This window comes from Cydia splendana, chromosome 3 (assembly GCF_910591565.1).
Source record: "Cydia splendana chromosome 3, ilCydSple1.2, whole genome shotgun sequence".
Taxonomy (NCBI): Eukaryota; Metazoa; Arthropoda; class Insecta; order Lepidoptera; family Tortricidae; genus Cydia; species Cydia splendana.
In genome coordinates, this window is record NC_085962.1 from 8,696,927 (window position 1) to 8,714,937 (window position 18,011).

Below are 18,011 nucleotides of genomic sequence, written 5' to 3' on the forward strand. Positions count from 1 at the left end.
AAAAATTCGTTTTAAATGTTTAACACATTCACTGCCCCCGACGCACATGTGCGTCCACCGTCATGCAAGTTTGTTCCTAGGCCACGCCCCCTGGCAGTGAATGAGTTAATGAAACTATATTTCAAAAACTAATCTACAAATTATTTTCTATTTAACAGGGCCAGCATTCTGGGGTTTAATCAATCCAGAATGGTCTCTCTGCAACAAGGGCCGGCGTCAGTCGCCGGTCAACCTGGAGCCGGACAAACTGCTGTTTGACCCCAATCTACGGTTCTTACATATAGATAAGCATAGGGTGAGTATAATAGTCCGTGGAACCAAATTCTAACTTTTCATTACGATGCTAAACAGCGTACGAACCCATACATTACAATTAAAAAAAATTGGCTTATTATTAACCGGGCAACTAAAATATTAAACAGGATCTTTCACTCGGCATATAATAATATAATTTAGCTGTGCATTAATATTTTAGCGCCAATAAATTTATATTAGCCTCAAATTTAAGCATCATATTATTAAAAAACTGGCAGCAAAATCAAGCCACCAAAAAAATTTATAGGGAACTCGAATTGATAGGCTGGCGTCTAAAATAATAAGTTGGCAACTAATATTGTAAAGCGATCATAAAATTTGGTTGTTTATAATATGTACTTACATATACAGAATACCTAAGTTACCTATATACATAAGCTTTAAATACTCAATTTTTAAATAATTTTAACATATACATACCTAGTACTTTAAATTGACAAATTTCCTAATCCACAAAACACCACAAATTTATTTACCAATGGTCAGTACCTATACTTATAGTCGAAATTCCTAATCATGAAACACCATTGGCATATGGCCATTATACCATTAGGTCTTTAAATTTTTAATTACTAATTTCAATAGTTATCACGGTGTTCTGCAAGAGTCAAGCGACGACGAGCGAAGCGAGGAGGAGCGTGTTATGTTGACCGTGTAGTGATCATACAAAATATTTTAAAAGAACTTCATATTTGAATTAATGGATAGCCGTTTTCTTTTTAAAATGTGCTTCATAAATGGTCTCCAATATAATAATTCAGTTGCCAAATAAATATTTGGTACCTGCCTATAAATAAACAAAAGCTGTAACGGTAATAAAATGTTGTCTTATATTGATATATTTTAAGGCCCTGTTTTTGTTCCCAATCTATTAATTTTAGTACCCATTTCAATTTTTTTAAACTACTCAAATTCGGTTAATTAGTTGACCGGTTAAATACGTGCCAAAAATATTAGGTTACGAAATAAAATCATGTCATGCTTTATTTTTATTTATAAATTTACCCGGAAAATTATGCCTGTTCAAGCGAATGTCAACCACTCACAGTCAGTAAATTTGTCAATTACTATGCAATTGGCGAGTGCGACATTCCTTTTTTAACCAGATCTCATTATTTTTAAGTATTTTTAACTTGCTGTAGGTAGAACACAAAGAAGTGTACAAGTTTGCTGGATGTTTTGCGTCTGGTTAAATACCAATAATAATTAACATAAAGTTAAATGCAAAATTACTCTGTATCATGGTATAATAATATACTCCGCCTGGTGCTCTATTCCGAGATTCGCGTATGACCTAACTGACACGGGCCTACGTCATCATGCTGTTTACAGGTTCTCAAACTTTAAAATGTGGGAGAATTTTAACCAACGGTAAAAATTATTTTAACGGCATTAATTTTAAGTTATTCATGTAGAAACATAGTAAAATAAAACAAATCGAATGTATTAAATTAAACTTTATTTATCTATGCAAGACAAACGTTTGAAAAACTAATTCACAGTTACACATTAATTACCAAGCTTACGACGTGAAAAGTTTGGAAAACACTGCGACTGCTGACACTGAGCGAGAAGGAAATAACAATTAACAGGCGTTCGACAAGGATGACGGTCAGGGCATGAAGTTATCTAGATCCGAATTGTCAAATGTGACAGCGCTATCCTGTGTTGCCAGTAATGTAAACAGAATTACCCGAACGTGTGAAATTTCTTTCGTGAATCGGAAGATATTGCTAACGAATAATTAAAAATGACGTGTTATTGTAAAATTTAAGATAAAATACATATAAATGAAAATTATAATATTATAAAGAAATATTTTAACTTATTAACCATAGGTATAATGTACCCATGTAACATGTTATGTTGAAATAAAGTGGCAATGTTATTGTGACGTAGGCCCGTGTCACTCTGGGAATAGAAGACCATGTTTTATTAGACCCATGGTATATTAATATACTCCGCCTGGTACTCTATTCCGACATTCGCGTATGACCTAACTGACACGGGCCTACGTCATCATGCTGTTTACAGGTTCTCAAACTTTGAAATGTGGGAGAATTTTAACCAACGGTGAAAATTATTTTAACGGCATTAATTTTAAGTTATTCATGTAGAAACATAGTAAAATAAAACAAATCTAATGTATTAAATTAAACTTTATTTATCTATACATGACAAACTTTTGAAAAACTAATTCACAGTTACACATTAATTACCAAGCTTACGACGTGAAAAGTTTGGAAAACACTGCGACTGCTGACACTGAGCGAGAAGGAAATAACAATTAACACGCGTTCGACAAGGATGACGGTCAGGGCATGAAGTTATCTAGATCCGAATTGTCAAATGTGACAGCGCTATCCTGTGTTGCCAGTAATGTAAACAGAATTACCCGAACGTCTCAAATTTCTTTCGTGAATCGGAAGATATTGCTAACGAATAATTAAAAATGACATGTTATTGTAAAATTTAAGATAAAATACATATAAATGAAAATTATAAACTTATAAAGAAATATTTTAACTTATTAACCATAGGTATAATGTACCCATGTAACATGTTATGTTGAAATAAAGTGGCAATGTTATTGTGACGTAGGCCCGTGTCACTCTGGGAATAGAAGACCATGTTTTATTAGACCATGATTAGACCATGCTCTGTATATCTGTCTATTATCTCTTGTCACTTACACCTATTTAAATGAGATTGAGTATGGAGATATAATAGTTATAATAGTCCTGGAGAGGCTGTAGGATAGATTTTAAATCATCATTCTACGAAGACGAAATTACGGGCAAAAGTTGGTTTTCAATCGAAATCGAATTTTACATCAGTTACTACTACTAACTACTTTGTAGCTTTTATTTATTTTTATAGCAGTACAATTAACTTATTTAACGAACAACGCATGATTTATTTTAAAGCGAGGCAGTAAATTTTATCCACATTACGAATTCAACATTTATTTCAGGTAATTATTCAATTTGTTAACCTCAATTTATAGCTAAGGCGTTTATTGCTCGCAGATAAATGGACTGATAACCAACACGGGTCACTCCGTGATATTCACGGTTGAGAACGAGACTCGACACCACATCAACATCACCGGGGGCCCGCTCTCCTATAAATATCAGTTTCACGAAATACATATACATTACGGTCTTCATGATCAATTTGGTTCAGAGCACGCCATCAACGGATATTCGTTTCCTGCTGAGGTAAGCAACAAACGTATTCTTTTTAAGTAGGGACTTTATAGTTCTGTTCACCTTTTGTGCTTACATTTTTTTATATTTAAGCGGTGTGAGAGAGTTAATTTTTTTTAACCTAATGTTGAATAGGGGAGTAGGAATGTTATTATTGTATATGTATTTCTGAAAACCGAACAGCTAATTTAGTTTAAGTAGATTAAATCCAAAAAATAAAATTAATTTACAACTTTTGATAAATCAGAACTTATAAGATAAGTACTTAATGTATTATCCTGAATATACAGTAGCTTCTTAGATATTTTACTGAATATTCTTCAAAAGTGACTAAACATGAATTTAGCGTCTTTCAACAAACCATTTCCTTCTTCCACGAAAACATTATTTAGCTAGCAAGAAAGTAAGCCTTCACAAAGTTACATTGCCAAATAAACACGTTACTCCGACAGTAAATTTTATCAAAGATTCTTTCGAGAGGTCTCAAAAGAAGGCGTAACAGATGTTTTCACACGCATCGGCCGGCTCCAACACAGACTGCCCGATTCGAACTTTAAGATACGTCAATGAATAGATCTAGAAACGATATGGATTAGATGTGTCAGTGTCAAAAGTTATGTTTTTTTTAATAAGCGTCACATTTGCCATTGACATATCCAATCCATCTCGTTTCTAGGTATATTAACTGACGTATCTTAATGTTCGAATCGGGCCGGGAGACGCCGAAATCCCAAACGTAATCCCGACGAACGACTGCGAGCCAACTCAAGCGCGATTCGTGTTTATTTATGTGACAAATTCTTACGCAGCCACTTTAAATCCCAAAATCATGTGCTCATTCTTGTGTACATTTTTTACTCTTTATCTTTTGACAAGCGAGATTTTTATATATAACAAAATAAAAACGTTTGGTATATGCCTTTTTAACGCATAACAGTTAATCGCTTTATTATGTTATCAACATTTTATCAGCTGAACTGAATATATGTAAAGTATGAAGAGAAATAAAATCACTCACGGCCAGGTACAAGCTAAGGAAGGTTAACGTTAAATTGTTTTACCAAAAACATTTAAAGGACTTTCATCGAATTTAAACTGTTGTGAGACATACTAACATTGAACAATTTTACGGGTCATTTTCGGGGTCGGGTAATTTTTTTTTAGTGGGTCTAAACCGTAAAATTATTCAATTTATAGGACTTTTCTTGTGCAGTATAATGCTGCAGAGCACACCCTAAGAACATACTATAAGACCCATTATTAATTCAAACTTTTCTATTGTTGCAGATTCAAATATTTGGTTTCAATTCACAGCTTTATTCAAATTTCTCTGAAGCTCTGCACAAAGCTCAAGGAATTGTTTCGATCTCGCTTCTTCTACAGGTAACTTTAAGCATTTTATTAATATTAGTTAAAGTGTAGTAATTCAAATAAATAAAATATATATTACAGAACAATCTTACACCGATCGACCTAGTCCCACAGTAAGCTCATTAAGCCTTGCGTTGTGAACCAATACCTATCTGTGATGAACACACAAATAAATGGCCTTACCAGGATTCGAAGCCGGTACCTCCTGCTTAGTAGGCAGAGTCCTTTGGTCATTACTGACTTGTCTAAGAGGCCGTTTAAGTTGCGTGATCCGCCCAATAATAATTCAAAGCGGCGCAATAATGTACAGTCGCCATCAGATATATCGGAGCGGCCAAGGTGTTCACAATATCTGAACACGCGCTCTAACGCCCTGACAATAGAGGCGTGTTCCGATATTTGTGAGCACCTTGGCCGCTCCGATATATCTGATGGCGACTGTACTAAGCAAGGAAAGGCTTTTATTAATTGTTAAATTATATTTACCCAAGTATGCTTTTATAGTAATTGGAAATATCGAAATAGTGTCTGACCACACCTATTCATAGGTTCAACCCAAACTGCGGGATTAATTAAGGAAATTGCAATTTTATGCGCACCATTGGATTATCCACCGAAGCTATTAGTTCAAATTAAGAACTGCCTGAGTGAAGGTAAAAACTATAGTGCTAGTCACTATCGGGTCAGAATTCCACATTTGGGCAGAGTTTAATCACTTTTCATTAATGGTTTTTGAAGACAAGATACATAATTTATATTTATGGTTATATTACTCGTATAAGGTTATCCTTCTCCAACAATCACGAATAGAAAATATTTATTGTTACAGCTCGGAGATTTATCAAATCCTGAATTAAGAATATTGACTGAAGAACTAGAAAATATTAAATATGGGGGTAAGTGACTAACTAAGACAACACTAACGTCGCAGCGTCCTGGAGCCACATTCTGATTTTTTATTCTTGTTATGAAGCGGTTATGGATATGATTCTGTCAACTGTCAACAGTGACATTTCTGGACCAGAAATCACTTATCAGAATCGGGCTCTTGGATTATCTCGTAGTATGTATTGTACTGTACATCTGTAACGTACATATACCTGTAACGTATATACCTACTACGTACACTAGATTTTCGGTGAATATTATTTGAATCTTGGTATTTGCGAGATACCGCATATAAATTAACGCTATTTATATACTGTACAATTTGTACATGTAACAATTAAACATACGGTAAAATTTGCTGCATTCCGAATGAATATCCCGAAATACTGAGATCTCGGAATAATGTAATCTAGATTAACTCTACTGTCTAGCATGAGATGATAACAACAAAGTCATTCAATCGATCAATAATCAAGGGGCCATTACCTTAGAACATTTAGTAACTGGAGACACCTTGTCTGTCATTTTCTGTAAAAAACAGTCTGCCGATTTTTGCGGGGGAGGGGCACGTCAAATGTATGGCTATTTGTACGTAGGTAACCTACAAGTAGCCATCTGCCTGATTCGAATTTTAAGATAGGTACGTCAAATATTACGTCTCGATACGATATGGATTAGATATGTCAATATCAAAAGTGACGTTTTTGTTTGAAGAAACGTCACTTTTGACACTGACATTATCGCAGTATCTAATATCGTATCTAGACGTAATATTTGTAGTATCTTAAAGTTCGAATCGGGCCTTACGTCAGTTAAACGTCAGTCCATACAAAAGTTTGCACAATTGTGCAAGGTTTTCGGCAGAGGGGTAAGCTCTTAAAAGCGACTCCAGTTATTAAATGTTCTAAGGGTCATTCCATATGAAAACATCAGATTTTGATATAGGTAATTTTGCGCTGCATGATTTTTAAATATTTTGAACGTATTTAGGTAAATATTTAAGTAAGTTTTACGTAAATCCGGTGTAAGTAATATTTTATCTTGATTCACTTCCTGTCAGTACCGGCTTTATATTTTAATTTGCTTACCTGTTTTTTAACGTTCCACTTGAAGCAATATTATTTATTCTTTGTACTTAGCTGATATGAAAATATTTTTTACTTTTTATGTCTCAGGACCTGAGTACCTGGTACCTAAACATGTTTTAGTCAGTATCACATCCCAAATTATGTTTTCCTATGGAATGACTCCAAAGCCAGTTTCAACTTTACCGATTTATTAATTAACTGTGTAACTTTACTATATACAGGGTGTAATCGTTAAGTGTAGCCAGGCGATAATTCCGTAAATATAACACATATCAGAAAACTTCAAATTGATATCGAAAGTGCGTTACCCAATGAGTAAAATTCTTTGAGCGATGAGTCGTCGTACTAAATGTATGGGAGAATTTGAAGTTAATATTTGGGATATTTGAGCTTTTATTTAAAAAAAAGTTATTAATGTAATTTTACTCATTGGGCAACGTACTTTCGATATCAATGATTTTCTGATATCTGTTATATTTACGGAATTATGGCCTGGCTACACTTAACGATTACACCCTGTATACTTAAGTATTTAAGTGCTTGTGTTTACATAGACTTCGTTGTCAACTGCAAGTAGGTACTACCTACTTTTTCATCACACTTGCTCTAAAAAGATTATTTCATGCAGGTGTACTAAAGGACAAAGGCCTATTGTTCCCGCGGGAGTTATGGATTGTGAAAAAAAAGCTATAACTCCTTAGGAAGTTTTTTCGTTCGTGGCTTAATGCAGGATGGGTCTGTGCCTTCACTGCCTTTGATGTCTAACCTGTCCAAGAATGACGATATGGCGGACGAATTTTTGAAATGTCACCGTATTTATGAATTATTTCGCATTTTTTTTCATCTTCGCTTAAAAATTAGTTTTTTCTTCGCAAGTGTGATGAAAAACATTGTGTAACTCTGGGGGTGAGAATATTGCAAACTCTATAAAAACCCTCGTCTCCAATGTTTAACTTACCCCCCACGTTGCACATTGTACTAAATATTACATCAATCCGATCCCGCGGGTTATCTGCCATACTTACAGTTGCTGCGTTCCGACAACTAATACCCACTTCGGATATCGCTAAAAGTCATAAATCAAATGCTGGCCACGTCTCTAACTTATTCTACCTTCTTCTTCTTTCCCCTGCCCTTATCCCACGTTATGTGGGGTCGGCACAACATGTTTTTCTCTTCCATTCTCCTCTGTCTTTCGTCTCCTCAGCACTCACTCCTTTCTTTCTCATATCCTCTTTCACACAATCCATCCATCGTTTTTTGGGTCTACCATACGCTCTCCGTCCATCAACATTCATCCCTAACATTCTTTTGCCTATATGGCATCCATCCCTCCTCATTACATGCCCATACCACGCTAACCTAGTACTCCTCATTTTCTCCGTTACTGGAGCTACTTTCAAACTTCCTCTTATATACTCATTCTTAATACGATCCTTTCTCGTCACTCCACACATCCATCTCAGCATTCTCATTTCCGCTGCGTGCACTCTTCTTTCATCCGCTACTTTCGACGCCCAGCATTCTGATCCATACATTACAACAGGTCTCACGATCGTTCTGTATATTTTCCCCTTAAGTTTAAGGGGCATTCGTGGATCGCAAGTTGTTCCAGAGACCTGTCGCCATTTCATCCATCCCACATTTATTCTATTTTTCACGTCTCGGTCGATGTTTCCGTCACTTTGGATCAATGACCCAAGGTACCGGAAGTCAGAGCAGACTGGTAGGGATACACCATCTAAGGCAATATGGGAAAAACTGGATAGACCACCGAAATCGCAGAACATGTGCTCCGTTTTGGTTCTGCTTATTTTGAGTCCCACACTTTCCAGCTTTTCTTGCCATTTTCCCAGCCTGCTCTGGACCTCAAGTGCATTTTCTCCGACAAGAACAATGTCGTCGGCAAACAGCATACACCAAGGTGCCTCCTCCTGTATGTTCGATGTCAGAGCATCCATAACCAGGAGGAACAAATACGGGCTTAAGGCCGACCCCTGGTGTAAACCTACCGCCACATTGAACTTGTCGGTTACTCCTGCTTCCGACCTGACGTGAGTACTGGCTCTGTCATACATCGCCTGAACAAGCCGTACATACTTCTCTGGCATTCCTTTCTCTCTCATAGACCACCACAGAACCTTACGGGGGACTCTATCGTATGCCTTTTCCAAGTCCACGAACACCATGTGCAAGTTCTTTTGCGCAAGTCTGTATTTTTCGCACAGCTGGCGAAGTGCAAATATGGCGTCCGTAGTTCCCCGGCCCGGCATAAACCCAAATTGGTTCTGTGTTACCTCACTTTCTTCTCTCATTCGTCTCGCTACCACTTTTTCCCATATCTTCATACTATGTGACATGAGCTTTATTCCCCGATAGTTGTTGCAATCCTGTACATCACTCTAACTTATTCTACCTTAATTCCACCTAACGGATAAAATATACGCACGGCGTTTGTCTTATGAGAAAAATGATTGTGTAGAATCGATTTATATAGCGGTACCGGTACTTACATTTATAGGTACAGGTATACCTATCTATAGTTCGTGTCATCCACGATGACGTGCAGATTTGTCAAATCTAACTTTTAATAACACGAGTATCATGATAATACGAGTTAAGGCACGCGTCTTCGTTAATGACACGATCTATACACTCTGATCTTCGACAGCTTTAGAGGATATAACCAAACGGAGTAGCCAATAACAGGCGTTCCCCTCTGTCGAAAATAGGCGGCCAATGGTCATATATGATGTATACACATTTTATGGACTGACGTTTATCTGACATGGCTATTTTTACATTACGTATACCTACATTTGAGGTGCCCCTCCCCCGCAAAAATCGGCAGACTATTTTGTACCGAAAATTACAGACATGGCGTCTCCGTTTGGTAATATCCTCTAAGTTGACAGCGACTAGCTAGCTGCGAGCGTGAATCCTGATATGATATGACTCCCAAAAGCGAACTTACTGTCCGATTCGAACTTTAAAATACATCAAATATTACGTCTAGACACGATCTTATTTTGTGTTTTCTTTTATACTATGTACTGTTCCGATTGTTTGTGCTTACGAATAAATCTATTCTATTCTATTCTATTCTATTCTATATGCATTAGTAATGTCAGTTTTAAAAGTGACGTTTCTTCAAACAAATGTAATGTGGTTATGTCCACTTTTAGTGTTTAGCAGTAACGCTTTGGTTTACTGCGACATAAATGCATATTGCTTGTGTCAGCGCAACCTAACGTGTATATATAGGCAGGCATTTAGAGAATATACGTTCTTATACTATCACACATAAGGTGTTTGACTTCTACTCCCTGCTACTGCTCGAAACAGTACATAACAAGTACTATCTTGTTATTTGACAAAAATGACACTTTTAATACTGACATATATACCTAATCCATATCGTATTTAGACGTACTTGACGTATCTTAAATTTCTAATCGGGCCATTACTCGAACACTCGATTGCATAGGTTTGTTACAATAATGTTGAATAAAACGATTGGAAGTGTAAATATTCGACTATTATGGCCACTTGCACCATCCCACTAACCCGGGGTTAACCGGTTAAACCGTTAACCCAGTGTCAAATTGTACTGGTAACCATGGTAACTCCGGGTTTAACCGATTAACCCCGAGTGAATGGTGCAAGTGACCCTTAGTGATCATTGAATTGGGTATTTGACTACTAGTCAAATCAGTTTCTTTTTTCGAACTGTCAAAACGTTTTTGCTACTTTGGAATTTATATGAAACACTAGCATGTGGCGTCACAATCAAATTACCTACTCTTTATAGTTTTATACGGATTAAAAAACTGCGTCTAATAATAACTGTTATTTACGTTTCTCTATTAATCTTCTGGTGCTTTATTTCATGCATGGTGTAAAATAATTTATTTGAAATACAGTCATATACCCTATTGGGAATCTGTATAATTGGTTATCTGTTAAATTGGGAATCCGTAAATTAGAGTCCGTAGAATTGGGAATATGTAGACATGGGCCAAAACCGCTTTAGGTACAATTAGAACAAATTAAATAATTTTTTGAAAATGTTTTAATTTGTTTTTATTTCAGTTTATAATCATCTGGTGCTTTATTTCATGCATGGTGTAAAATAATTTATTTTAAATACAGTCAAATACCCTATTCTAACTTACCAGGAGCGGAGATGCCAATAAACAAGCTGTCAGTGCGGGGCCTGCTGCCCGACACCGACTACTACATGACGTACGACGGGTCCACGACGGCCCCTGCCTGCTTCGAGACCGTCACGTGGATCATTATCAACAAGCCCATCTACATCACTAAGCAACAGGTAGGTACTAAACTGAAATAAATGTCATAAATACAAAGAAAAAGTGACCAAGACTTCCAGTGCCCCAGGCTGGAATCATACCAGCGTCCTCTGCTATCGCGGCAGGTGCCTGTGCCATTCGGCCACCGGGCCACAGCGGCATAGGTTGAATTTTTCCAAGTATATGCACTTACTGAAGGCTTATGGCACCCCCTGGCCACCCCTATCTTATCTTATTTATCTTTCTTAGTATATGACATTTATTTCAGTTTATAATTTATATAGTAGTGTTTCTACTTGAAATAATTTAAAAACAAATTAAAATATTTTCTGAAAATAATTTAATTTGTTCTAATACTTCAAATAGAACAGGTACTAATTAACCAACTACCATGAATTGTACTAATTTACCTTAGAGGATAGCATGACGCCATTAATCAAATACCGTTTAGAACCTGGATTGGCCTATTTAAACTGTTTGCGTTGTAGAGTTTTTTTATTATTCCCTTGCCCAGGCCCAGTAACATGCGACAGTGTTAACTCATTTACTCCGATACAAATAGACAGACTCTTAATAAATCGTGATTTTGTCCATAATGGTTCCTTGCCCATGATCATTTAATAGACTTAATAATATGGCTTAGGGTAGTTAGGCAGTTACCTTATGGGGCACTAGTACATATGATAAATTTGGATTTAAATAGCGCTATTATACTGTCAACTTAAAGGTAACATTCCGATGGCAACTGCAGCTATTGTGGTGACATTACTGTTGCGGCATTGATGCCGTCACTGTATCTGTCAATTTCATTGATAAAATGGGTGACGTTTGCCGCCTCATTACTGCCGCGGTCATGACATTATATCCGTCACTAATTTGATTAAGGAAATTATCAGCAACAGCGCAGCGCCCGCGTCAAGGCCGCAGCAATGCAGCTGCATAGTTGCCATCCAAATGTCACCTTTAGCGTTCAGCTTACTAAATTTGACCAATAGGGAATATTAGGCAAAGCTCTGCGTAGGTGGCACAACTAGCACATACAGTAAACAAACATCAATGACACGTCATGCGTGACTGCGTCAATCACATGGCCTACCGTGAAACACGGCAATCGAAAGTTCGGTTTCTGCCTCTTTATCACTCTTGCATATTCGAGTGATAAAGAGGCAGATAACTAAATTTCGATTTTCGCGTTTACTGGTAGGCCCTTGTTAACAAACCGCCTTGATGCATCAATGTCATATTTTATTGTCTGTGAAAACTTGTCAAAAAACAGTTTACGGCACAGTATGTATAAGTTAGTCTATGATTTTACTAGAGTCGGTAGTGCTGCACTCTGTATATATCCCCTATTAACTTATCCTATTGCGATTTTGTGGCTTGCATGAAAGTTTTGCTAAAATATATAATATTCATATATTAATTAGAAAAAAGAAAGGAAATACATTTATTAATGTCCATAAATATTAAACACAAATTTAAATAAACACAAACTGATCCAAAGATAGATCCCCGCTCAGCATAATGGCGCGACAAGCCGTAGCGCTGTTTACAATTTACGAATTACGACACAACAACATTTACAAGCAACATGAAAATACAACAATCATATAGGTATGTAGTTATGTAAATAAATAAATATTGCACAATAAAATGAAGAGATATATCAAATAATATTTCCTGTTATGGCGCATACAAGTGTATACAAATGGGTTCAGCAGACTGCATTACGCGCACCATTTGTTTAAGACATGCACATGCAAGCTGCTAGATTGCGCTTCAAGAAATAGCCACACGGCGTTCACTCAACTCCAAGATGGCGAACAGTTTCCACTAGCACTTAATTTCCCCAACGCAAACGGAAAACATAAGCAATGATTTATATTAACAGCCACACAACGCGGCACTTTCAGTTTACTTTTAACACGTACATAATTCACGACGGAGTCTTTGTCTAAAGGCGAGGGACGTGAGTTGTTTATTGTAGCGTGAGCACAAATGAAAATGTTATTACGCTGCCCCGGCCACGGCTGAATACACAGAAACTACGCTAACTAGATGCCGCCGTGACGCCAGCACCCGTCTCCACTTCCTGGCACTAAATCGTCCTCAATTCATATTTTTCCATGTCTCAATTCGCGCCCTAAAACATAGAACATAACATTATAGTTATTTACGAGTACAAATAATTTTTACATAAGTCTAAGTACCAAAGTAATTGAAATGTACCTTTACCTAATTCAGTGCCAAAAACTGCACGTTAGGGTTTTAGAGGATTTTCCTTTCGCGAACACAACTGTGGAATGAAACCCCTGCCGAGGTTTCCTATAAAGACTGATATGGGGTGATTAAGAATAGGGTATAGGAGCAGAAACAAGTGCCCATAGGCTACGGTAACCGCTTAACATTAAGTGGATGTAACTCTTGTGTGTCACCAACATGGTAAAAAAAAAGATAATTATTTCTATTGCATAAAAATTAGGTATACCTAAAGCGGCGGCTCAGTTTGGATACTGACATCATATGTAGTGGAGGGCCTAGCTTAGTTAGCTTGGCCACTAAAGTCCCTCACTGCAAGACTGACTTCCCACGGGCCTCGTTAATCGCGGACGCGAATTACGTTAAGATAATTTTCGACACTAGAGGTTCCTTTTATGTCCGCTTTCCTGCCGAATCAACAGCGGTCGCGTGTATGCAGCCCGTTAATTCCACCGAGGCTCCACACTCTACACTAACGTAAAAGGAAAAATTTTCAATTTACCTGAAATCGCTCGCTGCCTTTGTACATGTTTACAGCGTAATAACGAAAGCGGAACGCTCTGTTATCGCATCCAATAATGCTAAAAGTCTTCGAGTAAGTGCACTGAATTTGAGGTAATTCGATTAAGAGTTGAATCAGTGTGAGAATGAGGAGGACAAGGATTTTGCTAGAAAAGTAATTTGCTGAATGTCAACAAGTCAAATGTAGATTCGTATATCATCACCATTAAATAATAAAGACGCATGAAATATAAGTTATTACCACCTGTCAAATAATTTTCACAATTGGTTAATTTCTTGTAAGAATAACAAAGTAGTTGATAACTTGTTCATACAAGTGTGATTGTAAAATACAAGTTAGCTAGCGCAGTGTGGCGCGTAGCCCGAGGCGGCCGATGCGCGCCACCCCAAGACTGCTTGGCAACTCCACGTCTACCATATTAATATTTAATGCATGCGACAATTGAATAGTGAAAGTATGCTTATTAAGTTATTTTTTACCATACCAGCTCGGTAAAGGTATCTTTAGGTATCGCAGGAACAACAGTTCACATATTAAATACTTATAATTATGATATGAGTAGGTACTAGAAAGTATTGCAAGTAGGTACGTAAAAAAATTAATACTTTATTTTTTATAAAAGTAAAGTACAAAAAAATATACGAAAATAATAAAAAATATTAGGTATAAAAAACCTAACCTAGGGTGCCCCCAGAAGTCGAGCGAGGCAAGGCCCAAGCTGCCGGTGGTCAGGGCCGCAGAGTGAGGAACCGACGTACGCCGTGTCCATAATTATCGCCTTCTGCAACTGACCCTTGATCCAACCACCCAGCGAGAGTCTCTCTTATCTAGGTGTTGGGTCGAGACTCTTCGCTATGAGCTCGCTATGTGTCTTCGTTCGACATTATTTTTTATTATTAGTTTGATTTGATTGTTTAAATAGAAAACACGTACTTAAGTGAACACATGGTTATGCTACAGTTACACGGGCTACGTCGGCTGATGCAGGGCGACGCGCGCCACCCCAAGGCGCCGCTCGGCAACAACTTTAGGCCTCCACAACCGCTTCATCATCGAGCTCTGCGTACCAATATCGACTTTAACCTGAGCAAGGTAATATAATAGAGTGAACTATCCAAATCTAATTTTATTAAATGGGCCATTCTCCAGATTTGTGCCTGCATCTGAACTCCGTCAAACCATACTAAATATATTAAAAGTTTGACGGAGTTGAGTATGGCCGCAGTCATAACATTTTAGAACGACCCAAATTCATCTAAATTTTTTCTACGTTATTATGAAAAATTTTTGATATTTGTTTGCGAGTAAAAGGAGTCAATTCTATCCTAAACTCCTCAATCAGGCTTATTGTCCCACGACAAACTCATATACAATTATCGTTATCGTCACTAGTACATACATCTTATAATTTTTGGCCAATTTATATAAATAATATTGTTTCAGTATCCCGGAAAATCTTGCCCGAGTATGCATCGAGATATGCATTATAAAGGTAAGATAAATAACATAAGAATGTATCCTTGGAAGGCAGAGCCGTTGCCCGAACGGGGTATGCCACTTATAATTGCTGTCTACTTGCACTTTGCACTTGCATTATGAGTTGCACTTGCCTCAACTTGCATTCCGTTAATGCCTCAAAAATATTAATACTCGTACTTTAACCAAAGAGTTGGCGAGTCTAAAGGCCTAAAAACAAAACTTTTTAAACATTGGTTTCTCAAGTTTTTTTTTAGTTTTAATTTTATAAGATACTAATACAACTATTATTTTAAGACATTTTATATATGCGTTTATTATTATTAATTAACTTTTTTTTCAGCCAAAAGCTGGACTCAGTACTGAAGACTTCTATTACATGTGTTATAACGACGAGCATTCGTATATTAAGCTACTTATACGTAGAGTACAATGTAAACCAATTAACTTTTTTTTGTATATACTCTTGTACAGACTTGTTTAAAAAATTATACTTCCCTTAAGTTAAATTAACTGTCAAAATGTAGATTCGTTGATATTGTAATACTAATAGCTGATCATGTCATATCAAATCTTACATAATCAAAGTTCGCATTATAGATCCATATCCGTGTGTAGTTCTATTGGAATGACCGTAAAAATGTAATATATAGTAAGTAGTAAAGAATTATAGGTAATATATAGTTTGAAAAAACATCGGCCTCTTAAATAACTTAAATTCATACTTTCGGATAGATTTGCCCACAACATCGGGTCTGTTAAATAATTAAGAAATTTACAAAGTAGTGGACATAGTAATTAGGTAATCAATCGTGTAAAAACGGTTTTGTATCCTTTACACAAGTACTATTCATATCATAAGTTTACTACTTATGTAAAAATATATTATTATTATTAATTAATTACCTAATCAAATACAAGGTAATTTGTTTTGGTACATAAAGACCCTAATTTAAATTTATTTTCTTTATTGAAGCTCTCCAATTAAGAATAATTTTACTATAAAGTAACTTCGTGGTTTTTAACCCGAAAAACAGGAATATGTTTAATAAACGTAATATGTTGTTTTAAAAATTATTTGATCGTCAATCTAAATTCCTATATTATTATGATAAACGCAATTCATTTCCCATAACTATGTTCTGTTAAAATATTGAACTGATGATGGCATAGTATAATTATAAGTAGTCAAATATTTAAAAGTATTTATTATTTAACTTACTAATAATATTGTTATTAATGAAATGTTTTGTAACATTAACATCAGAACATCACGCATATCAATTTTTGGACATTAATAGTATATAGCTGCTATGTACCTATTTATATTTATTTGTTTACTAAGTAGTTGTTATACCTAAACTGTTCAAATGACTGTCATAATCATAAAATAGGACCTAAAATTGTTTAAAATGAATGAATGTTTTTTTTTGTCAATTGCTGTAAGCCATATAGCTTTAATAAAGGAATAGCATAGGTTAATAATTTAATTATTGAATAGCTGTATTAAATAGTAGCATTCTACATAAATCTATTATACAACTCAAATATATATGTAACTATTGGCTTTGTTCTGATTTAATTTAAAATAAGAAAATTATAATTGTTTTACTAAATAATCATCTGTTTTGTCATTTATTGAACCCAATTAAATGCTAGTTAAAGCTGACATAGAGTCAGACCAAGAAAAGTCTTTTGACAGAGCTTTTGACAGCACACACAGTGCAAGTGTTATATAATACGCCATAATTTCATAGACGTTTGACGTTGAAGATAACACCTGCACTGCGTGTACTGTCAAAATGTCTGCAGACTTTTCTTGGTCTAACTTTAACACTTTATGAAATCTCAATAGGTGAATATAACACCTTTATTCAAACGACCCTCGTCGGTACCATATCACGTAAAAGCGGGAATGAGTAATTCGATTGATAAAAAATATGTACTTTCAATAACGTAATATATAATATTATCACTAAAATAATAAATCTGCAACCAAAACTAAATCACAATATTATTTTGAAAATTCTGACAAATAATATCAATCATCACATTATAACCGTAGGCTTTAAGCGTGTAAGCTACCGGAGATGTCAATAAAATTTAGTTTATCTTTGATTAAATACAAACGAATTTCATTCCATTCGACGGAAATATTATCGAACTTCAATATAAGACTAAAAGACTGTCAGGCCTATTCGGATTTCGAGATAATCACAAGATCTTGAGACGATTTAGAGATCAACTAGATCTACATTAGATATCGACTAGATGTGACTTGGATATCTAAGTCATAACTTGTCGAAATCGTTCAAGAGGACCTCCAGAATCGCGGAAACGTCAAATTTGACATATCTATCTTACAAATATCTTTAAATTATCCGTATCGTAACTTGTTGAAGTCTAGTAGAAATCTAATTCATTTTCCGAATCGAGCCGTGTGTCATTTTGTACCTAATAATTATTTATTAAAAAAAGGACTCCAATAAAATCCGCCTTTTACCCTAGGGGGCCTAAAGCGGGTAATTACTTGGTACCACAGAACTAATTTTGAGACGCTAGTTGTGTT

The 18,011-nt window shown here is 35.9% G+C and overlaps 1 protein-coding gene and 1 long non-coding RNA gene across 2 annotated transcripts in view; both read left to right on the forward strand.

Moving 5' to 3' along the window:
* The window catches only part of LOC134806510 (carbonic anhydrase-related protein 10-like), a 54,100-nt gene extending 37,647 nt beyond the window's left edge, over positions 1–16,453 (forward strand). Inside the window, exons 4-11 of the mRNA XM_063779793.1 lie at positions 159–295; positions 3,345–3,536; positions 4,812–4,907; positions 5,725–5,791; positions 11,050–11,204; positions 14,927–15,058; positions 15,410–15,458; positions 15,786–16,453. Of these exons, the coding sequence (XP_063635863.1) occupies positions 159–295; positions 3,345–3,536; positions 4,812–4,907; positions 5,725–5,791; positions 11,050–11,204; positions 14,927–15,058; positions 15,410–15,458; positions 15,786–15,808 (851 nt within the window). The 3' untranslated portion in view covers positions 15,809–16,453. The remainder of the gene's footprint in view (positions 1–158; positions 296–3,344; positions 3,537–4,811; positions 4,908–5,724; positions 5,792–11,049; positions 11,205–14,926; positions 15,059–15,409; positions 15,459–15,785) is intronic.
* LOC134806523 (uncharacterized) overlaps positions 1–18,011 on the forward strand; it is a 496,946-nt gene that overhangs the window by 155,712 nt on the left and 323,223 nt on the right. The window lies entirely within an intron of this gene.